At 47.6% G+C, this 13,462-nt stretch overlaps 1 protein-coding gene across 1 annotated transcript in view; it reads left to right on the plus strand.

Annotated features, from left to right (window-relative positions):
- CFDP1 (craniofacial development protein 1) overlaps positions 1-7,663 on the plus strand; it is a 151,831-nt gene extending 144,168 nt beyond the window's left edge. The window contains exon 7 of the mRNA XM_032156409.2: positions 7,334-7,663. Coding sequence (XP_032012300.1) covers positions 7,334-7,424 — 91 coding nt within the window. The 3' untranslated portion in view covers positions 7,425-7,663. The remainder of the gene's footprint in view (positions 1-7,333) is intronic.
- Positions 7,664-13,462: the final 5,799 nt, after the last annotated feature.

Raw genomic sequence — 13,462 nt, forward strand, 5'->3', positions numbered from 1 at the left:
CCAAGGTTGAGAATCACTAGACCACAGGTTCAAAATTCTAGAAGCATAAGACAGGTACAGTGACACGCACCCATAGTCCTAGCTACTCACTGCACTCCAGCCTGGATAACAGAGAAAGACCATGTCTCTTTACAAAAGAAAAAAAAAAAGACACAACAAAACTCTAATGTTGAGAAAAAAGAAACTTAAAGCAAGGAAATGAAGACACAGACACAGGCTCTGGGCAGGCTGTCACCTGAGTGGGCTGCAGGTTTTTGGGGAAGAATTACACAGGCACCTCCTCCAGGCTCCAGCCTTCTACTTCTAACCAAGTCAGAGCCACACGAGCACTTGTTTTATAATGATTCATTGCCCTTGCCCAGTTCATGCACTCTTCTGTATTTATATTATGTTTTACAATAAACAATTCAAATCTTGGCTCTTCCCATACCATAGGTACTAGCCCCATTTTCCTCATATATAAAGTAGAAACATTTTAATATACCTCTCGTGATTATTGCGGGAATTAAATAAGTAGAGGAAAGGCCGGGCATGTTTATCAGTAGGAGTCCTCTCCCTTTTCCATGAGTCCTGTGCTCGCTTTTCTTTCTCCCACCTGCCGTTACTGACCTCACCACGCCTCGGGCCTTACTGGAAAGCTAGATGCTTTATTCCTTTAAGTTTCTTCCTGATGTGTTCCTGCCAACTCTTCAGGAATATTTTCCACAGTGGTGGGAAGTAGAGCTTGGTGGCATCTCCTCCCAGAATCCCTGGCTGGCTTTTTTTCCTTCCCTGGGCCTTTAAACTTGGGAAATCCCAGGGCTGGGCCCTGGGCAGTCATCTCTTCCTCCCCAGGAAAGCTCACTAGTTGCAAGTTGCAGCTACCATTCTCTACCGAAGACTCAAAAAAAAAAAAAAAAGTATCCCCTGCCCTGACCATTCCACTGAGCTCCAGGCTTACATTTCAGCTGTTAGTTGACATCTCCTTCTGGTTGTCCAAGACACATCAGACTTAACTTTCAAAATCAAATACTTGCTTTCCCTTCATAAACAGAACCCTCATTCCTCAGAATTCTTAGGAAATGGCACATCACTGTCTACCCTACTGTTAAAAGAAAAACTTGGGGCCAGGCATGGTGGCTCATGCCTGTAATCCCAACACTTTGGGAGGCCGAGGCAGGCAGATTACCTGAGGTCAGGAGTTTGAGACCAGCCTGGCCCACATGGTGAAACCCCGTCTCTACTGAAATACAAAAATTAGCCGGGCGTGGTAGTGGGCACGTGTAATCCCAGCTACTTGGGAGGCTGAGGCTAGAGAATTGCTTGAACCCGGGAGGCGGAGGTTGCAATGAGCCGAGATCATGCCGTTGCACTCCAGCCTGGGCAACAAGAGCGAAACTCCGTCTCAAAAAAAAGAAGAACTTGGGCTTCATCCTTGATTTCCTGTCTTTCCACCAACATCCCACAAGTCCAATTGATGGTTTCATCACAAAATACTTCAGCTTATTTCTATTCGTGCAGCCCCACTACCACCACCCCAGTACAGGCCGCAGACATCTGCTCCGCTCCCTGCTTCTACCTCTGTACCTGTTCATCCATTCTCCACCCAGCAGCGGAAGCAGTCATTTAAAAATACCATTTTTCATCTCTTCCCTGCGGAACACCCCCCAGTGGCCCTTCAAATCAGTGTTAACCAGGCCCTCCCCGAGCTGTTCCCTGCCTACCTCTGTCCTCTTCTCCCCCAGCTCGCTGCGGCCCAGCCTCACTGTCTCTGTGTAGTGCTCCTCCCCCAGGAGGCTCTGGTTTGTCATCCAGGGCTCTATGCGGATGGCATTCTAGAGTACCCCCACCCAAGGAACCCTCAGTCACATTACCCTGTTTGATTTTCTCCGTGACACTATCATCTGATGTCATGTTTTGTTCATCTATGGTAAGCCCCTGAGGGCAACATCTTGTTCCCTATTCTGTTACCAGCCCAGAGCAGGTGCTGCACCATGGCAGTATCTAAACACCCATCCCATTAGCTAGCAGATAGTCATGGCTTTTGTTTGGTTTTTTTTTTTTTTTTTTTGAGACGGTCTGTTTCCCGGGCTGAGTGGTGGTGGACCTCAGTCATGCAAATCTGCCTCCTGGTAAGTAGGATTAGAATTAATCACCCAGAAAAGAAGAGCATAATGTGTCAGAATGATGTTTCCATCCAGGCGTCATTTCAGTCAGCAGAGTTGGTTGAAGTGCCTGTACCGGAGACAGTCATCTGTCCAGCAAAGATTTGCTGCTTTTCCTCTGAGCTCCAGACTCCCAGGGCCCAGTACAGCATTCCAGGATCAGCCCTGCAGTCCTGTAACCCATTACACAGGTTTCTTGGTGGTGATCAGCAGCGGCAGCTTGGCATCTAGCAGTGCTAAGGCGGGGGCCAACTGACTTAGGGGGAGGAATCCATGCGTAGAGAAGAGAAACACTGGCTAGTGCCAGCTGCTGCTGTCTGACCACACAATTGAAGGTTACAATTGGAGACCAGCTGTTTTCGTGAGTTGGAGAGGCATGAAGGAGGGACTGGAGAAAATATTTTCTTTCTCCAAAAAAATCTATTTTCATGACCTCTCAGGGTCACTCTTTCAGAACCAGCACAACCTGGAGGTGACAGGGGAAGAAGGCAGTGGAGAAGAAACTTAATTAGAAACTGCCCTTCCAGTCTAACCCTTGAGATGTTTGCAAGTTAAATCCTCTGGAAGGGGGGAGGTGTACTATTGGGCAAACTGCTTCTTTTAATTGCATTTCTCAAGGCAGCAAAGTCCATCTCTCTGTACATCATTCCCAGAGCTTTATTCTAGCCTCAGAGTGCTTCCGTAGCCCATTGCTTTGTGGTGTTGGCAAATGCATTTACCCACTTTTTGTCCTGTATCTGTGCTGCCTTGAATGCTCACTTGGGGAACAGAATGCTGGCTTTGTCTGGGCAGCATGATAGTAATGCAGCTTTGGAGTGTCCTCAGTGACTGCCTCAGGTTTCCCTGCACTTCCCTGTGCTCTCCCACTTCCTGACCAGCGGTGCAGGAGGCATCTGAGGGACTTCAGCCAGGGTGACCACGTCGGGTCAGCGCTCCGTTGGGCCTTACCACCCTCAAAGGCCCTCTGTCCTCCTGCAGGGTGGGTTCCCAGATACAGGTTGAATATCCCTTATCTGAAGTGCTCGGGACTGGAAGTGTTTTGGATTTCAGACCGTTTTCAATTTTGAAATATTTGCTTTCACATCATCAGCAATCTTGGGGATGGGACCTAAGTCTAAACAAACACAGAATTCATTTGTTTTATATGTACCTTATACACAAAGCCTGGAGGTAATTTTATGCAGTATTTTAAATAATTTTGTGCTTGAAACAAAGTTTGTGTACGTTGAACCATCAGAAAGCAAAGACGTCAGGTGTGGAATTTTCCACTTGTGTCTTGTCAGTGCTTTAAAAGTTTCTGATTTTGGAGGACTTCAGATTTCAGGTTTTGGATTTGGGATGCTCGCCTTGTGCTGACATGTTCCCTAGTAGCATTTCCTACCCTTCTCTTGTCCTCTTCTTCCATTTCTCCCTCCCTTTTCATTGGCCTAGATCTCAGGGAAATTGGTGACAGATAAATAATTTGGGTTGGAAGATTCAAAAGATGTCAGAGCCTATTGTGCGTAACCTGGTTCTAAAAGGAAAAACTAGAAAATCCCTTAGGTTCTTAGCATATTTTATTAAAGAAAGTGAAGAGCCTCTTAAATGGGCCACAGAAGGCAATGGGAGCAGAAAGGGATGAGGCACCCCCCACCACTGGGCTTCCCTGTGGACTGGGCTGAGTCATGCTGGGCCGCCAAAAGGGCTGCACACAGGCCAGAAAAGCACCCGGATACATCAAGAGCAAGAGCCTTGATTCCCATTGCACTTGTCCTCAGGTGGGTCTGTTCTGGGACCGTGACCCACTTAAAGTGCACGAAAATGTCCTGAGTCTCAGTGGCCACCTTTGAGGTGGCCTTCCTAATGAGCCCATCCTCCTTCAGGGACATTTAGTCTCTTGGTCTCTGTTCCAGTTGCCCTGGGTTTTGAGGTTCTGTAGAGGTAAAGTCAAGTCAGAAGAAATGTGAAGCAAGACCGGGCAGAGTGGCTCACGCCTGTAATCCCAGCACTTCGGAAGGCTGAGGCGGGCAGATCACTTGAGGCCAGGAGTTCAAGACCAGCCTGACCAACATGGCAAAACCCCATCTCTACTAAAAACACACACACACACAAAAGAAGAAATGGGAAGCAAGAACCCCAAGCCCATGACAACTCCCATAGCTATTTTTTGTTTTATTGTATACAAAGCACTTCTCACAGTTTCATTGTATTGCCAGAGGGTTATTGTAATTGTTATTCTGTTTTACAGAGAAGGAAAAAAAGGCACAGAAAGTTAAGTATCTTGCCCAAAGTCACACAAAAACTAAATGTCAGAGCTACTGTCATTCTTAGCACCTTTTCTGTCTCTTGGCAGTGGGAGAGTCCATATCAAGTAGTTTTGTTCATGGTCAGCTCTTGGCAGTAAACCAAGGCCATCACAGGCATCCTGTTAGCACCCGCAGATGGCTGTGAATCGGGGAATAGTCACCAGACCTGCCTTGATGGCCTTTGTCTGGGTTGCCCTTGAGAATTCAGTTGCATCCTGCACGTGTTCCCCTCACTGCTGCCTGAGGCGTCCCTAAACCTAAACTCCGACTGCACCTGCCTGTTTAACACCCAACCTGGGCTTCACTCTTGATAGTCTCAAAGTCAGCTGGACCCAACACAGCTTCTGGAAACGTGCAGGACCTTTATTCATACCCAGTTAGCATCCTTATTTAAGTGTCACTTCTTATTTACAGGAAAGTCAGGGCTGGGCCCGATGGCTCTCACCTGTAATCCTAGCACTTTGGAGGCCAAGGTGGGAGGATCGCTTGAGCCCAGGAGTTTGAGACCAGCATGGGCAACGTGGAGAGACCCTATCTTTACAAAAGATTTTAAATTAGCCAGGTGTGGTGGTGTGTGCCTGTGGTCCCAGCTACCTGAGAGGCTGAAGCAGGAGGATTGTTTAAGCCTGAGAGGTCGAGGCTGCAGTGAACTGTGTTTGCACCACTGCACTCCAGCCTGAGCCACAAAGCAAGACCCTGTCTCAAAAAAATAAAGTCAGGAAGAAAGACCCCAAATGCTTAAAGCCACTTACTTACTCCTTCCCTCCACCTCATCTCCCAGACAGGTAGCACTGGAAGATGGCTCTTGAAACATACCCTAAATTCCTCTTACACCCCCGGGCGAACAACAGCACAGCAAGATCTCATGCTGAGGCTCACCTCTCTTTTTTCTGCTAGCACTTCCAAGGGACAGTTAAAGTGCAGTGCTGTCAAAATCCTGGTCCCCGTGGTAGTGAGCCTCCCTTGGGCTGGTGGGGCTGGGGTGGAAAGATGACCAGTTGTAGTGAACGTGCCTCTGAGGCCATTTTGGTTAGCAGCCCCCCCCTTGAGAATAACGGGTCTCTTAGTGGGAGGTGGGAAGTGAGTTTGTTGTTAGATGTCTACACTTCCCTACCTGTCTTCCCTTTTTCTCTCTTTATCTAAAGGGGTCCATGCTGTCTGCAGCTTCCCTGATTGCCAGGGACTCTGAAATGCGAATTCAACCAGGCAGCCTGTATTTTTATTTGTTAAATCTGACGACCCTGACCCCAAGGGCTTTTATCAAACCTAAGAGCAGGCCCTGTCATTGTGTTTCCAGCCATTCTGGCCTCATTGACGGTTTTGACACAGCAGCTTAGTACCTGAGCCAGACCAGGTGTTTTGGTTCCTCATTGGTGAAACCATAAGTCCAGACTTGGGCCATATACTGTCCTTAGGAGCCTGTTGGAAGCTGGCTTCCTAAAACCATGATAACAACATTACCTACCATTTTATTGAGCACCTGCTCTGTGCCCCGTGTGACGTAGACACTATTTTATTTAATCCACACAACAGTCCTTCAGAGTGGAGATGACTAGCCATTATTTATTATCATTATTACAGATTAGGAAACAGAACTAGCAAGGTTAAGTGACTTGCGGAGTCACAGACAGTAAATGACAGGACTCAAACCTCCAGCCATCTGTCCTCAGAGCCTGTACATTTCTGGCCGGCCCTCCAGAAGGGTCAGGGTAGTCAGGCCTAGCTGGAAATGAGGGAGGATGGATGGTACTTCCTAGGATGCTGTTGGAAGGGAAAGCAAGGCCCTGGACTCAGCAGGGGAACACAGGTTTCTGAACCTGGTAGCATTCTCACTATAAATGTAATGACTTTGTAATGACAGATGCATATTTTCCACAGTGCAACAAAAAAATTAGTGCAGAGATTCAATTATGTCTCCCATTTTCGGTGGCAATTTTTGCTCTCTCAATAGATTAATTAGCAGCAGAGATCTCCTCCCCCCAGGCAAATCGCCGCACACTTTATGGTGAGGAGGTGCATTAAGATGCAGCTGTGTCTCATTAAGCAGCCAGCCTGTGCTTCAGCCCTTGCTGCTTTCCCGTCCTGCCTGGAGGACAGAGGGAAAGTTTGCTGAACCCAACCAGATTAGGGAGCAGACTGTCCACCTTTCAAGGGGATCCTTGAAAGGAGAGATCAGAGGCCCTTAACCTCATTCTCTTAGAGGCATTTAGGGAAAGAGTTCTCCTGTCATCTTAGCAGAAGCAACCTAGACCCAAACGGGGTGGAGGATACCGCAGAGAGGAGAAAAGGATAGGGGGAAGAAAAGAGCTCAAAGCAGTTAAATCGCTTCTAAAGTGTGCACTTTATGAACCTCAGCTCACTTCACCTTCAGAGCAGCCCTGTGAGGTCATTTTTATTGTCTTCTTTCCTTCATTACCACGTGCCCCCTTTTCACGTTTTGATGTATGTACGCAGCAGGTGTAGCTTTCTCTTACCCACCAATTCAACACACCACTAAAGCCAAGAAATACAGCATCACCATGCTGCCATAGAGAAAAGTGAGGCTCAAAGATGTTCATTCCTTTGCCCAGCTAATCAGTGAGCTAGAGCTAGGACTTGAACCCATGCTTGTGTAAACCGGTGTTCGTTCTTCTTCTCTTAAAGTCTTGTTAGAAAATCGCAAGATCTTCCTGCCCCCCAGCCTCTAATATACTTTCCCATTGATAAGCTGTTGCCTTCCTTTTATTTTCACCATCCTTGTTTAGACCAAATGTGAGTGGTTTGGATTGTACTGGAAGAGTCATGGGTGGTCGCTCTCGGCACCATTTACTGTAACTTAGTTTATCCCTGGGGGACAGGACCATGCAGGGGAGGAGTTTCTCCTACTGGATTCTACTGACAAACACTGTTTTCATTTCCTTCTAGGTACATTGAACGGAAAGCCTTCCTCGACCGAGTGGATCACAGGCAGTTTGAAATTGAGCGAGATCTCAGGCTGAGCAAAATGAAACCTTGATGTTACGGGCAAAATCAAGAGCAGCTTAATCCTGTTTACAATGTGAGCTTTTTGTGCGTCTGTGAAATGTTTTACAGTGTTTCTCATCATCTGTTTCCCAGCAAGGTCTTTTTTTTTCTACATTGAAGTTCTGTCTGTATCTTAATCACAAATGGTTTCATTCACTTTACTTTTAAAAATTTGTCCTTAAATGAATAAATAAAATAAAAGTTGGTCCTGTGAGAGGATGATGAAGGTGATGACCTCACTCACCTTCCCTTTATTCTGCTTCAAAGTCCCACCCAGTTCAAGACAGCACATTCCAGGTCTGTCCAGGCTGGCAGAGGTCTTGCCAGGCATGGTGAAGACAGCTGACCAACCTGGGTGTGAATTTTCTGGGGCCAAGAGGCTCTTTCTGCAGCCAGCCTTGCCCCGAAGACCTAGAGGAGGCAGCTCCCTAGAGTGACGGGAACGCCAGGCCCCTTCGCAACTTATTCTCATTTCCAGTTGGTCTTCTCTTCTGATCTCTCTCTCCTGAATGGATTCCTACTGATGGGATGTAAGGCTGAAAATAAGGATATATTATTGCTGAATTAGCTGTTTTTTTCCCTCCAGCCTTTTTCCTCTTCCCAAAGAAAAGTTAAATTCAGATATGCTCCTACTTCAATAATTCATTAATTTTTAGTTTGTCAAAGAATATTCTGAAGGATTTTCTTTTTTATATTCATAAGAAAATGTAAATTCCAAACTTCTTGCTTAGAGTCAGACATTCTTTGCAGAACAGTGGGGAGGAGAGTAAGAGAGTAACATCTTCAGTGAAGAGGGAAAGAGGGATAGAGACCATTCATATTAATAAAGCAGGAAACCCCACAACCTGCTCCTGGTGTGTGTGCCTGTGTGTGCACGTGTGTTACCCGAGTAACATGACAGGTTTGGGTGATGACAGGATCCCTAAGACTGCATTCCATTTCTTGCTATACCAGCTTTGTGGCCCTGACCACAGGTCATTTTTCTGTGCCTCCATTTTCTGGTCTGCAAATGGCATGAATAACACCAGTATCTCCAAGGGGTGGAGTAAGCTAATGACACACCTGTCAGGTGTGAGTACTAGTTTATGGCAGATCTCCCAATCTAGGCCTCTAATGTGGTGGGAATTCATAGCAACAAAGACCCGACTGTCAACACTAGATGGTTATGGGCTATGGACCTTATTACTCAGAAAGGTAGTTTACAAGCTAAACTTGAACACAATGTCTATTCACATCCCCTCTGATAAATAATTCTAAGTGATTATAGAGCATTTCAGGCCAGCGTCACAACAGGCGGCCTGCGAGGTCTTAGTTATGGTCCCAAATGGGACATAATAACTGAGGAAGGTGGGCGAGGTGACTCATGCCTGTAATCCCAGCACTTTGGGAGGCCGAGGCAGGTGGATTGCTTGAGCTCAGGAGTTCAAGATCAGCCTGGGCAACATGATGAAACCCTGTCTTCACCAAAAATACAAAAAGAAATTAGCCACGCGTGGTGGTGCATGCCTGTAGTCCCAGCTACTCAGGAGACTAAGGTGGGAGGATCACTTAAGCCCTAGAAGTTGAGGCTGCAGTTAGCCAAGATCGTGCCATTTCACTCCGGCCTGGGCAAAGAGAGTGAGACCCTGTCTCAAAAACAAAAAAAGAATAACCTAAGAGCTGCCAGTATTTTGATTAGAGGACATCCAGACCTTCAGGAGGTAGCAGCCAAGATTTGATGTGAATGTCCTCCCACATGGTACTCTCTGGCTCATCATCCGTCATTCACCACCATTTGGCAACTGTTTCCCTAACTTTTCTCTGGAGTTCTGAGTCCCTTTTCCATTGCGTTTCACAAAGTTCTTCATCTCAGCAGCCAGTGTCTCAGCAACACACGAGCTGGCTCTCTTCCTGTTTGAAAAATGATCTGGAATCCAATAGAATGAATGGTGCTGAGTTCATAGTAAGTTAGGGTTTTTCTTTTTAACAAATGTTAACACCTGTGAAGCCTAAGTGATTAAGACAAAGGCTGCAAAGCCTGCTGGGTTCTTCTCACAGGTGGGTTTGCTCTTCCTGTTTTGCTCCAAGCCATGAAAGGAGAAGTCAGATGTGTCATTGAAAGTTGTAACTGTGTGCTTGGGCCCTGCCTGTCTTGTCAGGATCCAGCCCTCACACAGGTTTCTCCATCTGTACCTGTGTTAATTTAATGTCACAATTCTGGAGAAAGTCGGTTCCTTTCTGCTCTCTCTTGATTGGTGCCCCTTTTCCCAGCAGGGTTGCTGCCCACATGTGACCTCCACACAATCACCCATTACCTCCCCATGAGTCTTTTAGAAAGCCCCTCTAGTCTAGTCTTTTTTGACAGATTCTGGCTGCCTGTCAGGGAATACATGGCTATTTACATCGATCCTGTTACAGGTGCCCTGTTTCCCAATTTGTAGATTCCTGTTTCGGAGTCTCACACTTTCCCACTTTAAACTATGCTGGTTGCCTTGACTTCAGCTGTCACTCTCTTGGTCTACATGGAACCTCTTTAAAAGCCTCCTGTACTGACCTCACTTCATCTCACTGATAAACCACTTCCTCTGACTGACACATGTGCATCTGTGTGTATGTATTATGTACACATGTGTCATCTTACAATGAGGGTTCATATCAGACGTTCATTTATGTCTCACTGGCCATAGCTGGGTCACTGAACTACTTCTAGCTGTAGGGAAGGCTGGAAAAGTGAGTGTCATGGAAAACAGGCAAGGCAGGGTGGGGAGGTGAGCCCTGGGGGGCTGCCCACACTCTCCTAGAACAGCGTGAGCACATCAAAGTCCTTCCTTAGAGCCTCTGACAATTTCTTTTTTTTTTTTTTTTGAGATGGAGTCTCACTTTGTTGCCCAGGCTGGAGTGCAGTGGTGCAATCTTGGCTCACTGCAGCCTCCACCTCTTGGGTTCAAGTGATTTTCCTGCCTCAGCCTCCCAAGTTGCTGGGATTACAGGCGTGCACAACCACGTCTGGCTAATTTTTGTATTTTTAGTAGAGATGGGGTTTCACCATGTTTGTCAGGCTGGTCTCAAACTCCTGACCTCAGGTGAACCACCCACCTTGGCCTTCCAAAGTGTTGGGATTACAATGGCTATGAGTGTGGTAGAGGGGACCCTGGTACAGGAAGGAGGTCCTCTCTGCCTCCTAAGATCCTGTGCCTGTTTTTCTTTTCTTTCTTTCTTTCATTTTTTTTTTTTTTTTTGAGACAGAGTCTTGCTCTGTTGCCCAATTAGTGCAGTGACATGATCATGGTTCACTGTAGCCTCAACCTCTTGGGCTCAAGAGATCCTTTCATCTCAGCCTCCCAAGCAGCTGGGACCACAGGTATACGCCACTGCACCCAGCTAACTTTGTAATTTTTTGTAGAGATGGGCACTCACTGTGTTGCCCAGGCTGGTCTTAACTATGCCTATTTTAACAACTTGGAAACCAAGCTTTGCAGATTCTGACACCTCATCTTCTCAGACTCTGAAGGGCCTCCTCTGACCCTTTTTACTCCTTACTGTTGTGGATCAAGTTCAAGGGACAGGAGAACTGGCCAGCAAGACAGGGTTCTTGGGCATTAGCAGTGGGTATCTACAAATGGGTGGCTGTTTCTTGTAGGTGTAAGCTAGGCCCCAGGAAGCAGTAGTCTTCTCAAGCCCTGCCTGACCATCCCCATGGGCTGGGTGCTGTGGCTGCAAAATGGAGCAGGCCTTTTGCACCAGCCAGTGACCCAGGCAGAGGACCAAGCAGGTAGGTGTCCATGGGGGTGCCTAAGACGGGGATGGACCACTCTTGGGTATTCCTCTTGGTCATCTGTGCTGCCTGAGCCCATCTGTGCCCTCAGTAGGACCTGCCTTCTCAGCCAGCATTGCTACCTGTCCCGTCCTCTTCCTACCTCATGCTCAAAGAACTGAGCCTCCTCAGCAAATGTCTAGCCTTTCTCAGTGGACCCACCGAGACCAGGCTGGTGGGTGGGACTGATTAAAGTGTGTTTGCCTTCAATCAAGAATCACCTTTTCAGCCAGGCACAGTGGCTCACACCTGTAATCCCAGTACTTTGAGAGGCTGAGGCAGGCAGATCCCTTGAGGCCAGGAGTTTGAGACCAGCCTGGGCAACATATAGCGAGACCCTATCTCTGCAAAAAATTTAAAAATTAGCTGGACATAGTGGTGCATGGCTGTGATCCCAGCTACTTGGGAGACTGAGGTGGGAGGATCACTTGAGCCCAGGGAGTCAAGGTTGCAGTGAGCTGTGATTGTGCCCTTGCCCTCCAGCCTGGGCGACAGAGCAAGACCCTGTCTCAAAACAAAAACAAACAAAAAACAACAACAACAACAAAATTACCTTTTTTTAAATTACAAGTCTGATTTGAACCATGACAGACACTATCCTGCCCACAGTTTTTAAGAACAAGTGACTAATATTTTATCTAGCTCTCACATCCACATTTAATGAAAACTTATCTGTCTAACTCCCAAAGGAAGTGATGTCCCTTTATCCAGGAGTTGGAAATTGTCAAGGAAACTGTCTGCAGGAAGGGGGAAGTAGAAAGAGTGAGTCAGTGCTAAGAGGTGTTTGGCAGCCTTCTGCAGGGCACAGTGCTTGTCCCCTCTGTGGTGTGAATGGCTGACAAGGACAGTCCAAGGACGCCTTAGCTGGTCCTGTGGAGTCTAGAGACTCCCCTGGAGTTGACTTTCCTGGCCTTGCTCTTGTCCTGTCCAAGGCCCAAATGGGTGTGTCAGATTTCCAGGGCATCTGGTACCTTCTCATTACTGAAAAAAACTGCCCTAAAACAGGATAATGTCAAAAATAAAATAAGCCTCTTGATGTACTCTGTTCACCTATTTCCTGAGGAACACAGTGCTCTAATTAGGAACTCTGCATAAGGTCTCTAGGGGCAAAAGGGGACACATTAAGAAGGAAATCCTGAGGGAGCTGTACACTGTCAGCGCCCATATGGAGGCGCTGGACTAAGGCCTGACAGACACTTAGCTGTCACCTGACTTCAGAACTGGGTAGTGCAGGTTAGCTGAGTGGCTGGCACCGCAAAGGCCAGGAGACCTCCTGGGCAGGAGTGGAGTGATGGTGCTTCTGGCACCCAGGCAGGGACCAGGAAGGCCAGTGACAGGCTCTCCAGGTGCTATGCTGCCTCGTGGCAGCAGAACAATGGCAAACAGAACGTGGCAGCAGAACAAGGCGATGTGGTTGGTGTGGCGAGATGGGAGTATGTGGTGTGGCGTAGTTAGCATGGTGTGGTGTGATGTGGTCTGCGGTCTGACACGGGGTGGTGGAAAGGGCTAGAACAGGCTCTCAAGAGCAGTCTTCTGCTTTTTGGTGTCAGTCCTTAGCCAGATCTGGAATTGCTCAGGCATGTTGGGTGAGACTTAGGACTTTTTTAATTACCAAAAAGCACAGGTGAATAAACAGGAATTGGGCTGAGAATGGTGGGTTCCTGGGAAGGATCAGAAGCTTTTAGCTTCATCAGCAAACGATCGGTTGGTCCTGCGTGCCAGGTGCTTCCTGGCATGCTATCTTGTTAGATCCTCTGCCCTTTCAGAGGAGGAAACTTGCCTGAGGTCATCCGGTAACACAGCCAGGGCCGCACCCACATGGCATGGCTGGAGGGCAGGATGTGGGAGGCAGCAAGATTGAACAGCCTCTCATCACCCCCTGGATCCCAGCGCCATGTTGGAAAGGAAAGACCCGAGGGCAAGGAGACAGAAAAATCAAAGGTTGGGAAGGTTCTTTCAGATGAAGAGCTGCCTTCTGGTACCAAATTTTTGTGTCAAGAGTTTACTGAGATGTGGGCACCCTGGCCTCAGCTCTGGTACCGCCCAGTCTAGGGCAGCTTCTTACCCACTCTTTGCAGGGGAGAGGGGGTACTGCTGAGAAGTCCTTACCTAGGACTTAAGCCCTGCTTCAGACAGGCCTGGTGGCCGGTGTCACCCATGTCTAAGCTCTGCTCCGTGGTCACGTTTCTGTGCTGAGCATTTCTGAGTGGAGGGTGTTGCCCTCTTTGAGACACTGC

Source organism: Hylobates moloch, unplaced genomic scaffold (assembly GCF_009828535.3).
Source record: "Hylobates moloch isolate HMO894 unplaced genomic scaffold, HMol_V3 SCAFFOLD_6, whole genome shotgun sequence".
Taxonomy (NCBI): Eukaryota; Metazoa; Chordata; class Mammalia; order Primates; family Hylobatidae; genus Hylobates; species Hylobates moloch.